The sequence below is a fragment of the Cygnus atratus genome, chromosome 21, assembly GCF_013377495.2.
Source record: "Cygnus atratus isolate AKBS03 ecotype Queensland, Australia chromosome 21, CAtr_DNAZoo_HiC_assembly, whole genome shotgun sequence".
Taxonomy (NCBI): Eukaryota; Metazoa; Chordata; class Aves; order Anseriformes; family Anatidae; genus Cygnus; species Cygnus atratus.
In genome coordinates, this window is record NC_066382.1 from 381,781 (window position 1) to 403,494 (window position 21,714).

The window sequence follows — 21,714 nt, forward strand, 5'->3', positions numbered from 1 at the left end:
AATTAAGCCTCACCAGGTTGCCCAATGCTGGCAGGCTATTTCTTACCATGCTCTAGTAAACATTTAACAGGTAGGGAACACTGGAAGCCACAGAGGGGATACGTCACCTAGTAAATCACCAGCAGAGTCCCAAAGGAAACCAGGTATTCTGGGCTGTGACCGAGTAGTTCATTCAGGAGGCAATAATGCCTCTCCCTGGACAAGACTGCCAGAAGAACTCCAAGCTCATTCCAGAGGCCTCTGTTTTAAGTGACACATAAGAATTTGTTGTATGCTCCTACTTTGTAATGCGGAACATATGGCTGTAAAACGGGAACTATCGGGAAGAGAAGGGAAGGGAGAATGCAGTTGCACAATGCTGAGGGACAAAAGGTGGTTTAGCTCAATCTGCAGAGAAATTAAGCTGCTGTGCCAAAGACATTGCAGGCAGCTCTTGCAGACGCTGGGTCAAGAACAGCAAGTGGCTCTGCCCAGAGCGGCTGAGTGAACGGACAGATGGAGGCTGCCAGCACCAGCACTGGAAGGAACGGCTTTGAATACTGCCATTTGGAGCAGAAGAATACATCTCGTCTTGGGCATTAGCAAGGGACAAGCGCTGACTATACTTGGAGGAGGGGAAGAAAAGTCTCACAAGAATTATGCTATTGCCACGCAAGCCCCCACAGACAGCCTCGCTGTTCTCCCGTCACAGGGATGCTGCCCACAGAGGAGTGTTAATCCTCAGCAGCCACGCGATGGCAGTAGAAATATGAAAACACTGAAATGAATGAATACATTATCATACAATTATAATGAAAAGATATTTTGCAAAGATGAGGCAATTGCTAAACATAACCCAATGTCCATGACATTTTTAAGAGAAGCAGGGAGTAGAAAAATATTTTTTCCCTCAAACACAATAATTTACATTTGATACAATAACCTTAATAGCTGATAGGGTCACTTGTGTTGCCTTGCTGGAGAATTGATACAACACAGTCTTCTCCCACTATTTTTTTTTAATGTGACCTATGACAGATATAGCAAGATTGAAAGAACAACTCCTATTTCAAACCAATTCCTTGAGCCTTGGGTTACTAACTTTTCTGAGCTTTGACTAAGAGCTTATCCTGCAAGGTGCTGTGTATCTCCTGGAAAGTGCTGAACCGCCCTGATTCACCTAAGTCCCCATCAGAATATCAGTTAATTTGTTCAAATAAATAGATATTTGGTTTGTTAAATGGATGTTTGTACCATGGTTTCAAATCCAACATACTCAGTGACTGGCAACCAGCGATCTTAGCCTTGTCAACTCCATCCCATCAGCAGCCATTATCTCAACTACCTTAGTGTGGACTAACATCTCATTAGCACCTTTTTGTTTAAAATGCATACTTGCTTTTTGTCTTTTGTCTTTTTTTTTTCTTTTCTTTTCTTTCCTTTTTTTTTTTTTTTTTTTTAAGCCACTTTCACAACAAGGTTATTCTCCATGAAGCTTGTCGAGGCACTTTTTATTTTGCAGTTGGCCACTGAAGTGAGACTGTATATACAAATCTGGCAAAGCATCATGCTGTACTGATAAGTATAACTCTTACGGTCTGCTCCTCACAGATACACAGTATCAAACAGCATTTAAAGCATCCCACCTAGATGACAGAGGATTTCAGGTCTCCAAACTTCATTCATGCAACTTTGTCATTAAGAACAGCTATATACATTTGCCAAGGACTATGAGTACACTTCAGAGCACATGAAAGAGGTACTAGCATGCACAAACAAACAAACTGAACCATAACTGTCATTCTGCATCTGAAGAATCTGGTTTTAAAACAGGAAATGAGTCTGTGCATGAGGTAGAATACAGATGAACAGATTTTCTTTTTAAATTCGATATTACAACGTTTTTACAAAATCCTCATTCTATAAAGTTAAAAGCATTTAAAATTTTCAAGTCAGGATGCCTCCAGAAACTCTATAATTTCTGAACTGAATTGATTTTCATACTTTCTGGATATCAGGCATATCAGTAGATAATTCCTCTCAAAAATACTACACATCTGTGGTGATTGCATTCCCAGGCCACTAAAACCCCATTTCTCTATCTTATTTCTGTTCCATTTCTGCCAACAGGGTATTAGTATGTAATTAATGATGTATATTTTGAAGAATTGTGCAAACACTGGCTAATTAATTCTCATCTTTTGTCTGTAAAAAAGGTGAGTAAATAATATCCTACAAAGTGGAGGCCATTAAAAAGTGTCTATCTATAGACATGTGGCAAACTGAAATCCTGTTTTGTCAGATTTTCTATTATTAGCATTGTTAAATATATTCTATTATATGATGCAAATTGTCTTTTGGCTAAGGGTAATGATGCCTTAATACTATCAACAGCTCAAAGTCCTGTGAAGGGACAGAACTAATTACAGGGACTGGCTACTTAGATCAGATTTTTTTTAATTTTTTTTTTCTTGAGTACCTATGTTTAGGATTATGGACCAAAATGCTGTAAATGTGCACAATAAAAATAAATTTTTACGAAAGACTCAAAAGACACCAGTATCTTGGTCTCATCACATATACTAGCAAGGCTGGGACAGTACAGGAACCCAATCTGTCACAGAGAAGCAGTATCAAAAATAACGCTAGGCAATGATCAGAACTTTCTGGTGCTTAAGACAAAATATATATCTATTTTTTAACACAGCTGAACTATATGGTTGTAACTAATCACACAGCAACTGTATCTGATAATATATACCACCAAATAAGTTGGTTTGTACCTTCATTGGTTTTGCATATTCATTCTCTAAATTTGCAGCTTTTTTTTCTGCTCTATGAGGACAATGCCTTATTTTTATTTAGAAACTTCAGTGCTTCCAAACCTCTTAACATGACTCTGATCTTACTGCTTCCCCTCCCAATTTACACTTCTGTAAACAGTATCTGTCTTCCACACAGGAACTTAGGAAATTAAAATGTTTAATGCATCTCTGATGTATGCAAAATTAGCAGCAATACAGCAAATGAGATTTGATTTACTTTCTAATATACTGTGAAATAAATAAATAAACAAACACACACTTAAAACAAAAACAAAAAAATATAATACAGTAACACAGAAGTTCCTCCTTTCCAGTGAAGTTCTTACCAACGCAATTACAAGGTTACAAGGCACACACTGCTCCATCATCTGCATCCTCTGTGCAATCATATGGATCTCTACAGAAAAAAGTAAACCTCCTCATCTTGTGAGAAACTGCAATGCTTTTATTTCACAGCACCGTACCCTACTTAGAACGTTTTACCAGCTGAGCTGCCTGCGTAATGAACAAGCCACAGCCCAACGCAGAGAGGTGGCTCCTTGGGAAGGAACGGAGCCGGGGTGCAGCTGGGGTGCACCACGAGGAACCGAACCCCCCCCTGCCACGGCAGGCACTGCAGAGCGCCCTGGTTGAAGAGCACCGTAGGAGGTACCGGGAGCGGTCCGACGAGCAGCACCGCAGCCACGCACCCTCGCAGCGCAGGGCAGGCTGGGAGCAGCGCAGCCACAGGCTGCGGGAGCTGCTTGGTGCCAGGCCTGCGCTGCCCAGCATGAGGCAGACGTGGACAATTGATTAAATTCTGCCTTGCTCCAGTGATAAAGAAATCTAGCTTCTATTGCAAATTCATCTCTAGATGACACCCCCCTCCAAAAAAAACAACAAAGCAATAAATAAATAAATGAATACAACATCGAGTCTTTCTTCATGTGTGCATATAAAGATAACTATGCACATTAAAGGTGATCAGAAAAAGTAAACACAGAACATTGTCTATGATCCCCAAAATATTCATGTTTATTTTGTTTTGCTTTAAAGTTCCTCATCTAAATTGCAAACTTTGGGATAAAGTTCAGAGCAATAAACCTCTACTTTCATCTCTAGTCCCCAGCATGTTAAACAGAGACCACAGATCCAGCAATCCAATCTCCATATATTTTATTCTCAAAATATTTCTTTTCTGGCCACCAATCTTTAGATCTCCTATTGGATTTTGTTTTCATAAATGGATTTTTCCACGGAGCTGGCAGAAAATATATTTAATTTCAAATTTCTCTAAACTGAAATAGTCAATATAAATGTCAATGTGTATTTGTGCTGCACAGCCTTTCAGGTGATACAAACTTCGTGTTTCAGAGCTGGGTGTGGGGGTGCCTATAACCTTGTTCCATATCTGTATGCTTGTTCTAATATTTTATTTAATAAGTACTGCTAAATAGTAATGAAGACTTTCATCTACTAACTTGCTTGCGATTTGAAATACTGGTAATTAATAAATTATTTCTTCTCCTTTGAAAAGAACACACAGATACCTCCATTACAAGAAAAGGGCGTGAAGAACGACGGATTCCCTGGGCCCAGCGCAGCACCGCTCACCTTGTCCCCACCGAAAACGCCGAGCATTGGCTGCTTGCCACGGCCCGGCGGCTGAGCTCGGGCAGGCCGTGCTGCCGTGGGTCCGGGGCACCCCGGCACCAGCACAGCCAGCTGCCCCGCAGCCCCCGAGCCTGGCTGGGAGCGGGTGCGTTTTGCAGTTGGCAGAGGGCAACACACCTGGAGTGAAGCGTTAAGAAGGGACCGCGCTGAAATCCCCACGGCTTGGCAACAAGCCTCTCCCACAAACTGGAATACAATTTAAAATGTCTATAATACAGAAGCCACAGTGCACCGTGAAACTCAGAACAAAAGTAACCAAATGTAAGATGCTAGCATCTGATCACCGAACCTTTAATGCTGTATTTAGTGCAAAGAATTTTACAATAAAATAATGGAGTTCCAGGGCTGGGGGGTCGGGGAGCTTCTCAAAACTGTGCGTGCCACATCATCAAACACAACTGAAACAAGCACAAGGTTAGCTTAGCGCACATCTGACCTGCACCTTTCTCAGGAAGGGAATCCTTTCAGAAGCGACCCTCGGAGTCTCCCCAGAGGTCTGCATACTCTAAAACGCCGGTTTTATTTTCATAATAATAGGCAGAAGATAACTAAAGCTCTGCGAGGCTCCCCGGCACTCTGAAAATGTGAAGTATTATTTTTAGAACATCAAACCAGATATGTGCTGCCTTTCAGAGGCATGATCCAGAGGAAATGCATTATACATTTAAGGGAAGTGCTCGGGAGTTATTTCAGGTTGTTCAATTTTCTTGCTTTTTGTACCTGCCACGGATTTGAGTCAAAACTGATTTCCCTACAATACACCAGCCTGCTCATTGCCACGAACAGCTCTGTGCAGAACAAGTATGCGTTCACCCCCTCGGATGGCTAGCCCCCCAGCTCACACGCTCTGTCGTGAGGGCAAACTGTGCTGCAGAGCTGCAAACGTCGCTCCCGTTGAGACAGGCCCGCTCCCAAAACCTGCTGCTGTCACAGGCCCAGCCACACCATGTGCTTTCATAAATTCTCAGATGAGGAGAAGCTTAGAGGCTTAAGAAAAGAAACAAACTGTTCCTGATGCTTGTAACCTCTGACAATAAGACGAATACATTTCTTTAGACCACGTCTAGCATATTCAGCAATCAAATTCCCAGTTTGTTCTCAACATAGAAGCATGCAAACTCACATCACCAGCTTCTTCCTTTTTCCCTACAGTATGTGGTGTAGTTGTAGTATCAATTACTCAAACAATTTCAATCCATCCAGACGCTAATGTCATTAGTCCACAGAGATTCTTTTCGAATAATTTACATAGAAACTGCCTTTACATGCTAAATGAAAAATGTTCAGACTTCGGCGAATGGAATTTGAATTACAATCCTACCACATGTGGTTCGACTTTATTCATGCTATTTATTAAACAAGAAGAAGGGGTGATGCAGTCAATTACAAAGCAATTACCTGAACAGTTATTGCAAACCTGTGCTGTGCAACAATTACCATTCCTTGCACTGAAGAGACAGTTGCCCTTGACTTACTCGAACTTGTCTACATGCCATCTGCCTGTCACCCAAAAAGGGGTCCTGACCTCCACTTATGCTCAACTAAGCCCAAAAGAATCCCTTTCTGTTGCTTCTGGTAGGCTTTGAAAGTCTCTGCACTCAGTGCTATGCTTTCTCTTTTCTTTCTTTCCACAAAATTGCTGCTGAAGGAGAAGACAACACTGGGGGACAAACTCCCTCGACTAGGAAAGTCACTTTCAGAAGCTGCGATGATGCTAAAACTTCGATAGATGTAAACCTTCAGGATGTTTGATGACCGTGAGGTCATCATGACCATTCTTTCTTTCCATCATGGTGCTTCCCACAGAGTATGAGACATTTAATAGACAAGGAAGCTGAAGCTCACAACAGAAGACAGCTCACCAAATTGCATTGTGTATTAACACAGCAAAATAATCCCAAATTAAATACACATTTTTTGCCAAATTAATATGTACCCCCACTGTACTGCAGCGTAAGTCCCTGCTTGTCCCACATCCTACTGATAATCACAATCCCCTTTCAGGAATTAAAAGATAATGAAGTCCCAATGTCAGACTGTTGTCTCAAATGAGCACCAGAAGCCTCATAGGAGAGTACGTATGGTTTAAGCAGGAGTCCAGGAGACCAAAAGAGATTTGTACTTGAAGTAGCTCCTATTTACATTCCCTCTTCTATCTCAAGTTAATTATGTGTTAGGGTTTAAGCCCATTCAGGATTCCAAGTAACTGTAAAATGAGGCTAATCTGTGTTTCTAAAACCTAGTACAAAACATAAGGATAGTTAAGGCAAATATGTTAAGTCTGCTGTACAAGTACCCACTACTGCTTCAACATTTGCAAACAATGAAGCTACCTCACAATTCACCGAATTGCTTTTTATTTTGCCTCATAGCATTTATGCATAAAACTCAGTTGTTGCCATTAACTCTATCCCAGCCAGAACCATGACATGCCACAAACCAAGTTATTTTCAAAAAAGAAAGTTCAATCTGTCACATTATGAAAGTTAGGTTAAAAGCAGATTTAGCAAGATTAAAGATTCCTTATTCCACTCAAATCATACAAACCAATGGTGGAAGGAATGAAATACAAAGGGCAAAAGTCCTGAAAATGCAATTTACTCCTTCTATTTCACCCTTTCTTCCTTAATCATATAAAATCAAAACCAAACATGTTTTACAATCTGGTTTGCATCCAAAACAATGTATGAACTAATTGAGTGTAAAAACTGTTGCTTTGCGTTATCAGTTGTAAATGTAACAATTGTTCTTTCTACCTGGCAGCTCTCTGATTTCTGCTTTTGTTATAATTCAGTCCATTCTCAATATGTCATTGGAAAGACTGTTTGCAGAAGGAATTATAAGAAACAGATTCTTCATCTCTTTGTGAATTTATTTTCATTTCTTTCATTCTGTTCCCTCCATTTAGCGAGTGGCTCCAACTGGAAGCCTCCAAGTAGCCAACTGTACAGGCTAAATGACTATCCATAAGTGCAACAAGCTTTCACCTGGTAGAAAACATTTACTTATCCTGAAGAAAATGCGATGTAAAAACTGCATTATATTGTCTTGAGATTTAATAATTTTCCCAAAAATATTCATTTATCAGTTACAGCAAACCTTTTCTATGGAGTTTATTCTATAGCATGCATAAAGAAACAAGAAACAATGTACACATTCCCCAATAGAGAGGCATCTTACCCAGCACAGCCCTTAAGCACACGCTTCCTTTAAGAACGGGGAAAAGCATTTAATAATGTACTTACACTTGTCCTTACCTGCAGCTCCTTACCCTCGGCTGCACATCAAGTGCTTTGGAATTTTGACTGAATAGAGATAGCGCACACAGACAGAACGTAACGTTAAACATGGGCTCAAGGTGCTTCAAGAGAGCTGTGATTAAGATGGTTTTGTGGTGTGCTAGAGCAATGAGAAGTAACACCAAGCCTCCGTCTTCCACTTTCTGACAAAGGCAGCTCCCCCCTGCAGAGCACGCCAGGACAGCTGTCCCCAGGGCTTCAGGAGGAAGAGCGCTTCTCTTCCCACGCACCGCATGCACAGTTAATTCTTTTGGACCAAAAGCACATGCAGAACAGCTGTATTAATCTGCTGGCATTTCGTGCTACCCATTACCTATTTTCTCCTCACACTACCCTGCCCAGAAGTAATAACTCTGTTGACCTGCTTTGTGATCAGTGCGTTTGGAATATTTAAATTCTTAAAGTTCTCACCCAAAGACAAATTTTCTTAGAACATTAAACAGCAATACAGCAGGGGCTTGGCATGGGTTAGTCCATGCAGCAGGTAAAGCCGAATGTTTAAAAACATGTCTCTGAACATCAGCAAACAATTCCTGCACGCACCTTCCCGCCAGGACACCAATGAGGGCCTGGAGGCTCGCCCCCTCGCTGGGGTGGCTCTGAGCGCTGCCCCCCGGCCACGCAGACCTGGACCCAGCCTCTCCCCACGCACGGTCAGAGCAACACAGGCGCTGCTGAGCCGCAGCCCGCGGGACCACCGGCAGACTCAGCAGTGCGATGGTAGGTACTGACAAGCTTTCCAGAGATGGACACCTTCCTACCGTGCAGCTGTGCCTAACGGCATGCATTCCTGTACAAAATGTGCGAAAAAGACAGCAAAGCATTCTGCAAGGTTTAGACTAATTAAACATCATTTCTACACAGCAAGGAAGACTCTATACATCTTTGTCATCAGCACATCCCCACAATAATCTGCCCAAATAATAAAAAAACAAACAAACAAACAAACATAGTCACATACAACTCTTTTGGGTTTCTTTCCCAGAGGAGTCTTAAAAGACTTAATAACCATCACAGGTTCTATCTGAGACGACAACAATAAATCCTGTCAATAGTCCCACTCAGAAAAATACATAGACACAAGCCGATCACCCTCATCTCAGCAGAATCTTCAGTTCTGAAACAGCGAGATATTGAGAAAGCTTTTATTGATTAAAGTTACAAACCATAAAAAAAGCTAAAGCAATTAAAGAATTAGGTATGTTACAGGTTTGTTGCAGAATAAAAGCTGTTCAACACATACAGGGTGCTAGAAGATGCCAAAACCCACAAACATTTGCTGTGAATTTACGTTACTTTAAGTGCATACATTAGGATCCCAATACAGAAAACAAATTATTGATATGTACGCTCCCTTCAGAAGAGGTTCTCAGGTGACTCATTCTGATTTAATGATAATACATATTCCCCTTCAGAAATTGTAAACCAACTCCTTGATTTCCCCTGCACTACCCAGATGCATGAATCATTAAGATGCCAGAATGACCTTAAGGGTAGTTTATGCACAAACAAAAGATTATGGAGCAAATGTTAGTTAACCAGAACGGGGAGCTAAGGTCTGATGATGCTAAAGCTATTAGGTGAGGAAGGTTGCAGGCAGTCCCAAGATGCCTAGCAAGGGAGACCAGAAGTTCTGCTGACCCATCCGTCCCCTGGAGCCCTTCAGCATGAGGGAAGGTGGAGGAGACAGCAGAGCACACATGGCAGATCAGGACAGGGCACCAGTTGTGTCTGGCATGTGGGGAAGAGCAGCAGCAGCACCCCTACTGCAGTTTGATTTACCAGGTTGTAGTCCAGCACAAAGCACTCGCCTTGCACTACACGTGTCTTGGTCAACCCCAAAGCAAGCACACCTGCACTGATGTTGTCTCTGCTCAGAGGCCCGTTACATGGGGAGAAAGTGTTTTCCTAGCAGAAGTTCTGAGAGTCGAGTCGAGCCATGAATTATGTTAACAAGTTGGAAATCGGAGACGCAAGACCCAAACCGTAGCTGGGGAAATATTCTTATGCTCTGTGCCCTCTAATGAATTATGGGAGATTAACGAAGATTCTGCTTAGAAATCATCTGGCAGATGATTTTAAATACTTAAAGTCATCTAAGAAAAAAAATCTTAATAGCAATGATAAAGAATAGATTTGTCTAAAAACTGTCACTATTCCCAAGCAGTTTTTCTCTTTTGATTTCAGGGCTGTGCTTGTTTGTGTTAATGTATGCACATATGTGTGTAATATTTTCAGAAAGCCTTTCACATTAAACTCTAATTTCTTCTCCAAAGCCATTCTGCAGTATTTTTCTGGAATGCATTAAGCAGCCTGACTGAACAATGTAATCCTAATTAGTTTGCAAACTACACAGCTCACCTCTGAGGGTGAGTAAAGCCCATGTAAATTGAAGTGAATTGGATCAGACTGTCCTAGGAATAGTTTTCAAGATTAGTGCTGCTTGAACGTGTGATCTCAGAAGTTGCTTTCACCCTCCAGTAATAACTTACAAGTAAATTTCACTGACAATAACAAGGAATTGAAAGATATAAAAACATTTTGTGGTTTAATATTCAATTATGGGTTATTTTACATAATACAGAAAAGCCCACTTGGTCATTTACTAAAAGAAAAAGTCATCTTAACATGCATTCTCAGCTCACAAGCTGTAAATTATGCTATCATCACCAAGGTTATACAGCCTGTGTAATACCGAGTTTAGGTACATTGCATTTTGAGACCCAAGTGCTAAAGAAACCTTTTGTAAAGTTTTGACAGTTATGTTCCAGGGTTTATGTAGTAATTGAATAATCTAAAATTTCCATTCATGTCCTTGTGGACTAATCTGTAATAGTGTTAAGGGACTGTTATGATAATAATTAAATACAAGTCCTGCATGCGAAATTGATATTCTGCATCTCCATCTCCACAAGGGAGTTTCTTTCTTAATAAGATTTAAATCAAGTTATACCTTTTTTTTTTTTTAAGGAATTCATAAAGATTACCATATTGTACTGAGATAACGTACATCTATATATGAGAGAAAATGATATTTCAAATATATGAGTTTAGCACATTCATCTTGCTCTCTGATCTCTCCAGTCTTAAATTAGTGGTGTCAGACTAAATCAAAACCGATGAACCAGTCTCACTGATGAGGTGGGACTGCTGCAGGTGGCCCTCATTGTTCAGCTGATAGCACTGTTCCCTCTGCCACACGAGTATGGAAACGAGAGGATGTGCATTTACGAATGCTGCTGCTGCTACAACCATTGATTTTTTTGTAGAGCATTGGATTCATACCAGTTGTTTGGCATAATTGCATCACAGATAACACTGTTCATGCTCAGACAGCAACTCAGCTGGTGAGTGGTTTGCCTGAAGTCTAAGAAAACCATTTTCTCTAACATCTCTTTAGGCACTGGGATTTGGAAGGAATAAAATTATCTTCAATATAGCATAAAGATCAAGAGCACCCATGCCATCCGTTCAAAACACAGAGGACAAGAGGGAATTTACTACAAAAATACAACCTCATTTTAATTTTAGCAGCAGTTTACAATGAATTCATGTGAATGTGCCATTTATAGACAACCGGAAAGATTCATGCATAAGAAAAGGCAAATTCACTAGCTGAAGCAACCATTTGTAAATTCATAGCAGTACCAGTCTGGAATTATGTTACGGCTATTTCAACACACTCCTTACTATTATTTATTAGTTAAAATTTTTAATTATGTGAATTGATTAGGAACATATCACCAGGGATCCTAATTAATTAGAATTTTAAAAAGGATCACGGACTGGAGATTTTTAATAGATTCCATAAAGAATTGCACAAAGATGTATATTAAGGGAAAGGCCAAATTAACTTCTTTCTGGTTTTATCAAGCGTTTTCTAAGAGGACTGTGCACCAGATTAACCAACTAATGTCCAAAACAGTTATTCATAGTGATGCTAAGCAAGGCAATAGCTTAAGCATTTCAAGCAGTTATCATTTAATGTCTGCTTGGTAAGTTTATTCCTCTTTCTAGATTTTCAAGATTTTCTTTACCTTCATTGTCCATGCACACCAAATCCTTTTATATGGTACTGATAAACACCAAGGTCCCCAAGTATCTGGTGAAAACTTGTTTAAAAATACTCTTTTTTCTTCCTCTTATCCAGAACTTGGAAAGATGTGTAAGCCATTATATTCATCAAACTCAGGAAGTAATTAATTATAAAATCTACTAATACAAATGGTGTTTCAGAATCGGCTGGTCAGTAGTTTTATGGGCCAACATGTTTCTCCTTCTTACCTACTAGATGCAACTCTCAAAACTTGATTTGGATACTATCCGTGTTCTTGGCTGTCATCTTTGTATTTTTCCATCAGTATGACTATGATGCCTATTTATCTCCTGGCTGCAAGAATAGCAGAAATGATCTGGCAGTGCCACAAGGCAGACAGTTGTTTCATGCCCTGTTAAACCCTAATATGGTTAACAACAATATCATTCCAACTTTAAAAAGAGCCTTTTGTATTATTTTAAATCTGTTGTCTATGTGTCAAAGTAAAGAACATCACTTCCAATTAGGATGGCATCAGAAACGAAAACATAACTCTATCCATGAAGCAGCATTGTAGAGTGTCCTGATGTAGTAATTAAGATGGTTAAAAATACGTAATTCTTTCCAAGCAACACTTAGAGGTCAAGAAAATTATTACCTTTTTCTACATGGTTCACAACTCAGATCTGTAGTAATTATTTAGATGCAATGCTGTCAGCAAAATGAGATAGCAGGTAGCAAAAAAACATTAGAGCAGGTTGGTAAGAAAATGACCCATGATGCAGTGAGGTGGAGCGAGCCTGAGCTCATCCTACAGGAAAATTCCTACAGCGTTTAGAAAAGGTAGGAACACAGTAAACTGTGTTAGACCCAAACTGTTTTTTTATTACCGTGTCCATTTTTGTCTGGCTTTACCTAGAATTAAGTCAAGAAAGCTGAAAGACAAGTGAAGGGGGACATACTCAAAGTACAAGAGAGATTTCTACAATGGATACAACTCTTCTAGCTTCAAATGTATGCTTGAGTTAACTTCCTCACCTTGACCTGAATCTCTATTTGGTTGTTCATGTGAGTTTATATTTTCTCCTGTCTTTCCTTACATAAATCACCACTACTTGAATCATTGCTTCCTTTGGAGGACCTGATACCCTGAGGGAAAAAATGTTAATTTCTTTTCAACATTTAGATGATCAGTCTGGATTTTGATACTCCCCTTAGTGCTACTTAATACACAGATTTATGTAGAAATTTTGTTCCACCAGTTTTGGGCCCCAATAAAAATTCCATTAATCATTCACAGGATAGACTCAGGAACCAGATTCATGCATGGTCATTGTGTTACCTGCTGAGAGACCTGTGAATTCTCCATCCCTTGATATATTCAATTTAAGGTTTGTTACTTTCTAGAAGATAGACTTCAATAAAATAGAAATTATTGGATTCAGTGAAGGACTACTTGAGTTAAATGTGACAGGCACAGACATTTAAAAAGTCAGGCACTAATGGTTGATCACTCCATCTTTGAAAAAATGTCAGGAAGTATTTATTTAATAATGTGTATGTGTTGTAGTCAATGGACACTGTCCTATAGCTAAATTTTGCAGCACAAGTTTTGGTATTCTGCATTGTTAAAGTTCATGGAAGTTAATTAAATCCAGCTCTGCAAACCCTAAACAAAAACAAAGCACAATTTCTATTATGCTGACTTTTTTGGGGGCTTGTCATAATAAAACATTGTTATTGGATGTAAAAATTATGGAACAAAGTTATGTCTCCCTCGTGTAATATAATGAAATCCATTTAATACTATTTTAAAACCAAAAACCTCATTAAAACAGACAGAATGTAAGAATGACAAATTACCTAGCAGGAAGCGTGAGCATGAAACGTATTCCATGCACTCGACTGTTCAGAATACCACACACTTAATTCAGTAATGCAGCACAGATGTCAAAAAACAGCACAAATCCTGAAGCCACTTTGGGAAGTGTAGGGTACTAAACACCCAGACACAAGAAAGATTAATTCTGTGTGAACAGATGTGAAGATGGGCCTGCAGGGGTGACATCTGAGAGCTTTGCCTACCCATAGCTCGAGCCGAAAGCTAGCGAAACTTCCATCATGGTAGAAGTAGGTGTGAGGAACAGACATAGGAAAAAAGAGCCATGGGGGGTGTTTGCTTCTGCAGAGGCTGCATTTGACAGCCATGGAAAGTAGGAGTAGCAGGCCGTATGTCCCACACGTGTCTTACAGGCCATACGTCTCACAAACAAGTTTGGAAGAAGCCAATCTTCTTCCGAAGGTGTCTGAGGTTTCATGTTTTTCAGATCTAAGTGTAATCAAGGCCAGTATTTGTGTATTCACCCAGAATTCAACACTAAGTAAGGCTGACTGATACAAGCAACACTCCTGTTACGGTTGGTGACAGTGCAGGTGTAGCATTATCAGACACAGCTTGAGAGAACAGGTCAAACTTTGCCAGTCCTTGAACAATACCAATTACTCTAAAAGCTACAAATTATTCTGTATTATGCCTATATAACTGGGTGCTGCCTCAGATCCACAGCAATGCTCACGTTCTATTAACTACAAAAATCAATATAGCTTATACAAATATATATCCTTTCAACTTCACTATTCATTTGCTGAAATCAGATTATTTCTTAATAACACAGATAAATTCTACTATTAAATGTTTTAACACCCTTCTACAATTTTGACCCAAAACTCAGTATAAATCTAGAGAATACAGTCCTACTGTCTTGAGAACTAAGCTGGTGGAAGCTTTGCAGTTGAACTTCAACCATCAGAGAATGCAATTCCCTTTGAATAGACAACTTCATGTTAATAGTATTTGGGGAGCCATTGCTTTTTAGCCCACCTATCATTCAAAAGAGCCCCTCTGTTTTCCTACCTCCACTCCTTGGACTTTCAGTTTCATGTGATCCTCTCTGGTGGTTTTCCCATCTTTCCTTTTTTTCCAGCAATATCCATCTTTCCTGTATTTCACCTTCTTCCTATTATATAGGATCATAGAACCATTCTGTGGTCTGAAAATAAGAAACAATTAGGAATTAGATAAAGAAAAAAACACTTCTAAGAGAATTTATGAAGCAACATACTGCAGACCAGCGAAAGTCTCTACAGAAAAGCATTATTTCGTATTTACCATAAAAAAAATTTCACGTTTTGTTGCTGTAAACTGGATTAACTATGTTTTACAATCTGCAAAATTTTACTTGAGAACCTTGTACCTAATGAAGTGTGCCAATGATTGATATATATATATATAAAAAAGGAAAAAATAAAGTACAATAGTCTGTGTCTTCACAAGATATATTATGCTTGAGCTCAACTACACATTGAAAATTAGAATGAAAGAATGGCTAAGGAAAAAAAGGACTTTTTTTGTTTGGACAATCTCCCTTTTTAATCCATCAGTAGGATTAGATAACAAATGCCTCATATGCAGCACCAGAATATGGATGTTGGCTTAATAATGCAACAAACAAAGAGGTAAAGAGAAAAACATTAACTTATACATTGGTTTCACTGTTCATACTCAGATCAATGTTACACATGGAATAACTTTCTCCTTTTTGAGTATCATCTTGACTTCAAAGATGTATGAAAATATTTTCCTCTTAGAAAGTGCATTGGCGCTTTAGAATATCAATAAAGAAACATTGACATTTGTCCAATATACAGGAGTTAGCATCTTTTTGGTGTACTACTATATTTCACAGAAATGTTTTGCCATATGCTAAGCCAATACACAAAAGGGGCATTTCTGCTGTAATATTAAAAAAAAAATCACTAAAAGGACACCATGCGTCACATGCAGACAGCAGTACTGTAGATGCTGCAAAAATTTACAGTGGCACATTAGTCACAGTAATTTGGCTTTAGAACACCAAGAACAGAAAGAAAAACAACAACATTAGAAGCAGAAGCAATAAACAACTTTCATAGAAAAGATTTGGCTGAAGACATTTGATAAAGTAAAACTCCTGAGCCTACAGAAACAAAACAAGTTAACAGAGAGAGAAGTCTTCCCAGAAAAAGAGAGGAAACCCCCAAACAGTATACACTTTGCACTTCTTGTGCATGTCAACTTTTTGAACTTTATCAGCAAGGTGTTTTCAGACAGAGCAAAGCGTTCTCTGGAATTGTTAAAAGCTGCTGAATATTTTTAAGGCCAGCTGTGAGTTTCAGTCCAGCTTCCAGCCAACACAACTAAGCTCTTTAAATAAATAAGCCAAATTAAGTAGTGTCTGTTCATAAATTATTGGCTTGTGATTTCAAAGGCATGCCAAAGGTGTTAAAAATAGTGCCTGGACCAGCTGGAAAGGTATCTTTTCTCCCCTCCCACTTCTGTTTCAAACACTCCAGGCGCTCTGGTATAAGCACCAGACCAGTCTTCCGCAGGTACTCTCCCTCCATTTTTCTCTCTCAAAGGCTACTAACAAAATACTCCATTTGAAGACAACTGCCTTCACCAGTGTTTATCACACAACAATAGGGCAGTAACACTGATATAAATGCTGTTAATTATAGAGTAACTCACACCAATGTTCTATTAAGTGCATAAAGCCAATTTACTACTGAGGAAATTACAGTTTTCTACCACCATAGGAAAGCTGAAATTACCTAGGATCAACCAATACCCTTCCTTTGTCAAAACAAATACCACCAGCAATCACGGAAACTGCCATAAAAGCCATGCCTGTCCCCAGTCTCTGCACGTAAGCACCTGTCTTCGCACAGGCGTAAAAGCATGCCCTGCCTCTTTTACTCCCAGTGTTTTCCCTCCAGAGTGCGCTTGCACAGTACACCAAAATACAAATGTAACAAATGTGTACAAGAAATAGCATAAAGTCTCTTTTAGTATGAAAACAGACTTTCTACTTCCACATACCGTACAGAGCCCCATTCATATACATTTATATATTTATTTCCTTCCTTGGAAGTGGAAGGAGAGACATTTTTATTAAAAATGTACATCATGAATATTAGCAAGAGGCTTCGGTGAAGTATGGGAAGAAGTCTTTCCCGAGGAATGCTTCTATCTTATTATCGCAGCAGAACTGTGCTAAGTTCATAATGCGGTAATGACGGTGTTTTACTTTATTGCATCATTACCGCTGTGCCACAGAAGGGCTCTGGGACGTGTCTGGTTTCTCACTTGCATTCCTATTAGTTCACACATGAGAGAGGCACCAAATTAAGATGGGATGTAATCAGAAACCGGACAAACACCAGAAACCCAGCTCACAAAAAAAAGCTGCTTGTGATCATGTAGAAATCTTCATTCATACTATGCAAATAAAAATACAGTATTTAATTTCAAATACAACCTGTATAATAACAGTCTGTGTGTTCAGCTAGCCAGACAACCATGGTTAGCAGTGGAAAGTGGAGGTTTTTGTTATCAGTTGACTTGTCACATGTCACATGTCAGCTCAAACTCTCCAAAACATTGAAGATTTCCATTTGTCATAGTCTCAGAAACATGCCATGGCTTACAAGTTACCTGCATTCTTAGGGTAAGTAATGAAAATACCAGCATTGTGGCAGGCCTAATCAGCACTTGGGCGCACAAACTTACCTCCTCTCGAGTCACGGCACTCATAGCACAGGCATTTTCAGAAAGTGTACACTAGAAAGAGTCTGGCACTGCAGGCATGTTATAGCAGCACCACCAGCTGCTTGTACACTGCTAACAATGAGTGCTCAGGTGATTTCAGAGGAATTTCATGTCTTCCAGCCCCTGCATGTGCGGCCTTCCCCAGGAAGGTGCGGGCGCTGCACGGGGCCGTGCCCATGGCCTCCTCAGCCCCATGCAGCTCCAGCGGCCTGGCCGTGGAGGTAACATGCTCCTCCATTCGGCCGCTATGCACTTTCCGAGATTATATGCAGCGCTATTATCATTAAGGCTTTGATTTCTCCTTTGAGCATGCTGATTTGATATGCTGGACTAATGACACGGTAAATCATTATTGTGTTGATTTTTTTTCTAACTGCTTTGCAAGGTTGCAAAGACGACATCAAGGATATTGATTAAGTATGACAAGTTCTACATGCCCGCTTGGAGGACTTGAAAAATTTTAATGTGCGAGTAAAATGCTCCTAATTTTGTGTTCAGTGCCACAACAGAGCGAGTAGCTGAACAGACCATAAAGCTGAGCTATGCAACCTTGCTGTGATTTTGCAAGGCTGAAATAAGTTTTTTGTTGTTTTATTTCTGTGATAAAAAAGAAAGCAGTAAGAGGTCACTGGAAAACAGTTAACAAGATTTATATAAAATAAAATAAAACACGGTGAAACAAAATCTCTTTAAAATCTCTGGAGCAGTTGTCGATTCTGATAGCAGTGTATCAAGTTGGTTTAATGCTCATAGAAAACAGCTGGTTTTTAAAGATATCTTCATAAAATGAGAGGCAATTTTAACCTGATATACACTGCTACTATATTTCTCTTGCTGTAAGAAAAAAATAGAGAAGGAAGATCTCCTGTGCTTATCTCTCTTGCACAAACACAGCCAAGAGCAATAAATTGACGGTTGCAGCAGGACTCGATCGAGATCTGATAACTATTTCTAGGACACACAACGGGTATGGCTTGAAAGCCAGATCTCCTCTGAAGGTTTTGCTGGCACACATAACTTCAGAGATTTCATTCACACCTTTCCATAAGAGGGGGAAGAAGCTGTAAACCTGAGTGCCAACTATCCCGGGACTGTAATTCCTTACCAGTCTACTCCAATTGTGTTTTTAAGAAGCCTGCAACTAAAGTAAGGTAGAGTTGTCTGCATGGCATCAGTTACAAAAAGCAATTGTTTTCCTTCGTATTAAACTCCACCTAGAACCACAGCAATAATATCAAGTACTGACACATTAACAGCAATTTACTTTATTTGATTAGCTACTAGTTTGCAGCTACAGAGTGCTCTTTTCATTAATGTAAGACTAAATTGAAAATAATAAAATAGTATTTTAATATTATTGTACAGCAGAAAGCAAGCAGGAATAATCTAAACCAGTGAGAAGCACGTTCCCCCAGCAGTGTTAAACACTGGAGCTGCTGGAGTGGCCAGCCTGTGCCACCCCTTCCTTGTCCCCAGAGCTGGGGATGGCCATGGCACAGCCCAGTTTTGCAAGTTTTGCATTGCACGTGACGAAACACTTGTGGCCATGACACAGCAGCACGATCTCACAGCAGGTGAGATCACCTGTATTTGTCATACGTCAAACACCACGTTACTTCACTTATTCCCTCGAGGTGATTTTCCAGCATAATGTGGAAAGGTCATTAGCATTTTTCCCTCCGCTCAGAATATATTTGTTTTCAATGAGGCAAGAAAGTTTGTTGCTGTTACAAAACAGGCAGCAAATGAAAGGAAAGAAGGGACTGGAAACAGGTGAGTGGAGCAATCCTAACCCACAGCTCAGCCCCAGCAAAGAAGGAGACGAGCACTTTGCCTTGCTTGCTCATACTGCAAATTACTGTCCTACAGAAAGGCTGGGGAACACCAACAAGGAAACCTTCGCAACGGCCACCATCGCAACTGCTCAGCGAGCAGCAATGCATGCCCCGTCCTCACATTCACAAAGCCCCCACAGCACCCTGAGACCTGCCGTCTGCGCAGCAGCTGGGCGCTAACGAAGGCAGATGCACCACTTTCTGTCTTCCAGAAAGCTGCGCGGGAAAAAAAACAAGAGTGAATCCCTGAGCCCGGAAACAAGGGCAGCCAGGCTTTTTGCAGAGATGGTGTAATTATTTCTGGTCCCACTGTGTGGAGCTTGCAGGATAGTGTACTTGCTTACACACCGAAATAGCACAGAGCATGTGGAGAGTGAAGTCTCAGCTACAACTTCGAATTTCCTTCCTTTTATGAGCCTGTGGCATTTAAAAGCTGCCTGATCTCTTTTTAGGCTTCTTGTTTGTGGCCTGGGGGAAGGAGGGAAAAGGACAGGAAGAATAATTGCAGAGCAGAAAGCCTTTTGTCTTAAGTATTGATGAGATTTGAGATGCTTCCCTCTCTCCTCCTGTTATTTACCACCGTGGCTCTCAGATGTATTGGCACAACAGTGTAAGAGCTATTTTTGCCCAAATTGTTCCTGCTGCAGCCAGGGAAGAGATGCTAAATTGCATTTTCGGACTTATTTTCCAAGCAAACAATCACGCCTTGTTGCTGACGGACCCAATGGGATGGCTGGTGCTCCACCTCCAGGTGGGCACCGTTGGGGCCACAGGGCCCCTGGGACGTCCTATAACAACACGAAGGTGGCGACAGTGCGCTCATCTGAGTGTGGGGCACGAGGCTGCTCCAGGGAATACTTCACAGAAATGGCGTTTGGGGTTTGGCACCCGTGGCTCCATACACAGGACCAAGGCTGCCGGAATCTAGCCGCACATATCTGCTTACAGCTCTGAGCCCTATTTTGAGCAGATTTTTTGTTTGTTCGTTTCTTTTAATAATGTCATTTACTTGAATAATAATCTAAACCAGTTCATCTTGTCATGAACACAAAATAGATACAAGGAGAGAGTAAAGAGAAAACAAGTTAAGGTTAAGATATTTTGGTCAGCTGATGCCTCATATCTGCCTCTCTGCTGTGTTCATAAATTAAAGTCCCTGTGGCCTAAATGACCAAGATGTTCCCTAATCATGTTAATGCAATGTTAATAAGGCTGTTCAATGCAACTAGTTCCCTCTAAATTGTCCATAAAGATTTGGTAAATGTCAGACATATCATTTAATGAAAACTATGTTTTACTGCCTAGGGAGCTCCAGTTGCTGAAAGGGAATTGTAAATATTGCAAAGCTAAAAGAGACTTTTTTTCCCCCCAGGACAACAGAAAAAGAACCCTTCCTCTAGAAGGTCCATGTCTCTAAAGGTGATTTTTTACTATATCATCCGATATTTATATTTCAATTGCCTGTCAACTTGGATATTTAAAACGCCTCAGTTCTTTACAGCAAAAATACCAAATCAAGTCTGGAGTTTCTCACAGCAAAAAGCCAGCAGGCATCAGCAACTCAAAGCTTTCCAGCCCTGAAAATGCTTCTACACAGCATCATCACAGTGAGACGAACATTGCTGCAGTGAGTTTCAGGCCACAGAAGTGGGGTGAAAGGCTGTCTCAGCAAAGCTGGTGAAATCCTCTCCCGGATGGTCCTAACGAGACGGTCAGGCAGGCACCACTCCTGTACTGCCGCTACGTGCCACCCCTCCGAGCAGGAGAGTAATGACAGAGGCAATAAAGCAAGGCAAGACCGAACCGGCAGGTAGAGGCAGATGATCTCGGCAGGCAGCCCTAAAACAACTTAATACTACTAGGAAAGATCTGCAGGTTTTTGCCTTTGGATGTCTATCCTTAGAACAACTCTCATGCTGCACATCGTGTAAAGTTTCTACCTCTTGCAGAACAGAACGGGCTGTTCTATTCCTTCTTGAGAAACTCTGTCTAATCCCTTCGCACTCTCAGCGGAGAAGACTGCCGCAGCACAGGCATGGAACAAGGTGGATGGGGAAGGTGGTTCAGGAAAGAGTTATTGTCACAAGAAATATTCTGCAAGACTGAAAAAAACCCACACCTCAAAATATTCTTCTCAGGTTAATTAAACTAAAGAGAGAGGACTGAGAATATGATACTCATGGGAAATCACATACCGCTCTGAATACACTAAGAAAAATAGTGTGTGGCCAACACAGGCCATTTAAAATAACACAGAATGTACATAATAACATCTGAAAAGAATGATGCAGTCCCCTAATTCCCTCATCTGGTACTCAGTCAATTTCCTTAAAAGCATCATCTATTTAGTTTATGTCACCGACTTGCTTCACTTTGCTGGAAATCGCCTTCAGTCCATTCCAAACCATACCTAACGGCATCAAAGTCTTCGGAAGCTCAT

At 40.4% G+C, this 21,714-nt stretch overlaps 1 protein-coding gene across 1 annotated transcript in view; it reads right to left on the bottom strand.

Moving 5' to 3' along the window:
- CAMTA1 (calmodulin binding transcription activator 1) overlaps positions 1-21,714 on the bottom strand; it is a 376,374-nt gene that overhangs the window by 215,132 nt on the left and 139,528 nt on the right. Inside the window, exon 5 of the mRNA XM_050714866.1 lies at positions 14,707-14,842. Within this exon, the coding sequence (XP_050570823.1) occupies positions 14,707-14,842 (136 nt within the window). The remainder of the gene's footprint in view (positions 1-14,706; positions 14,843-21,714) is intronic.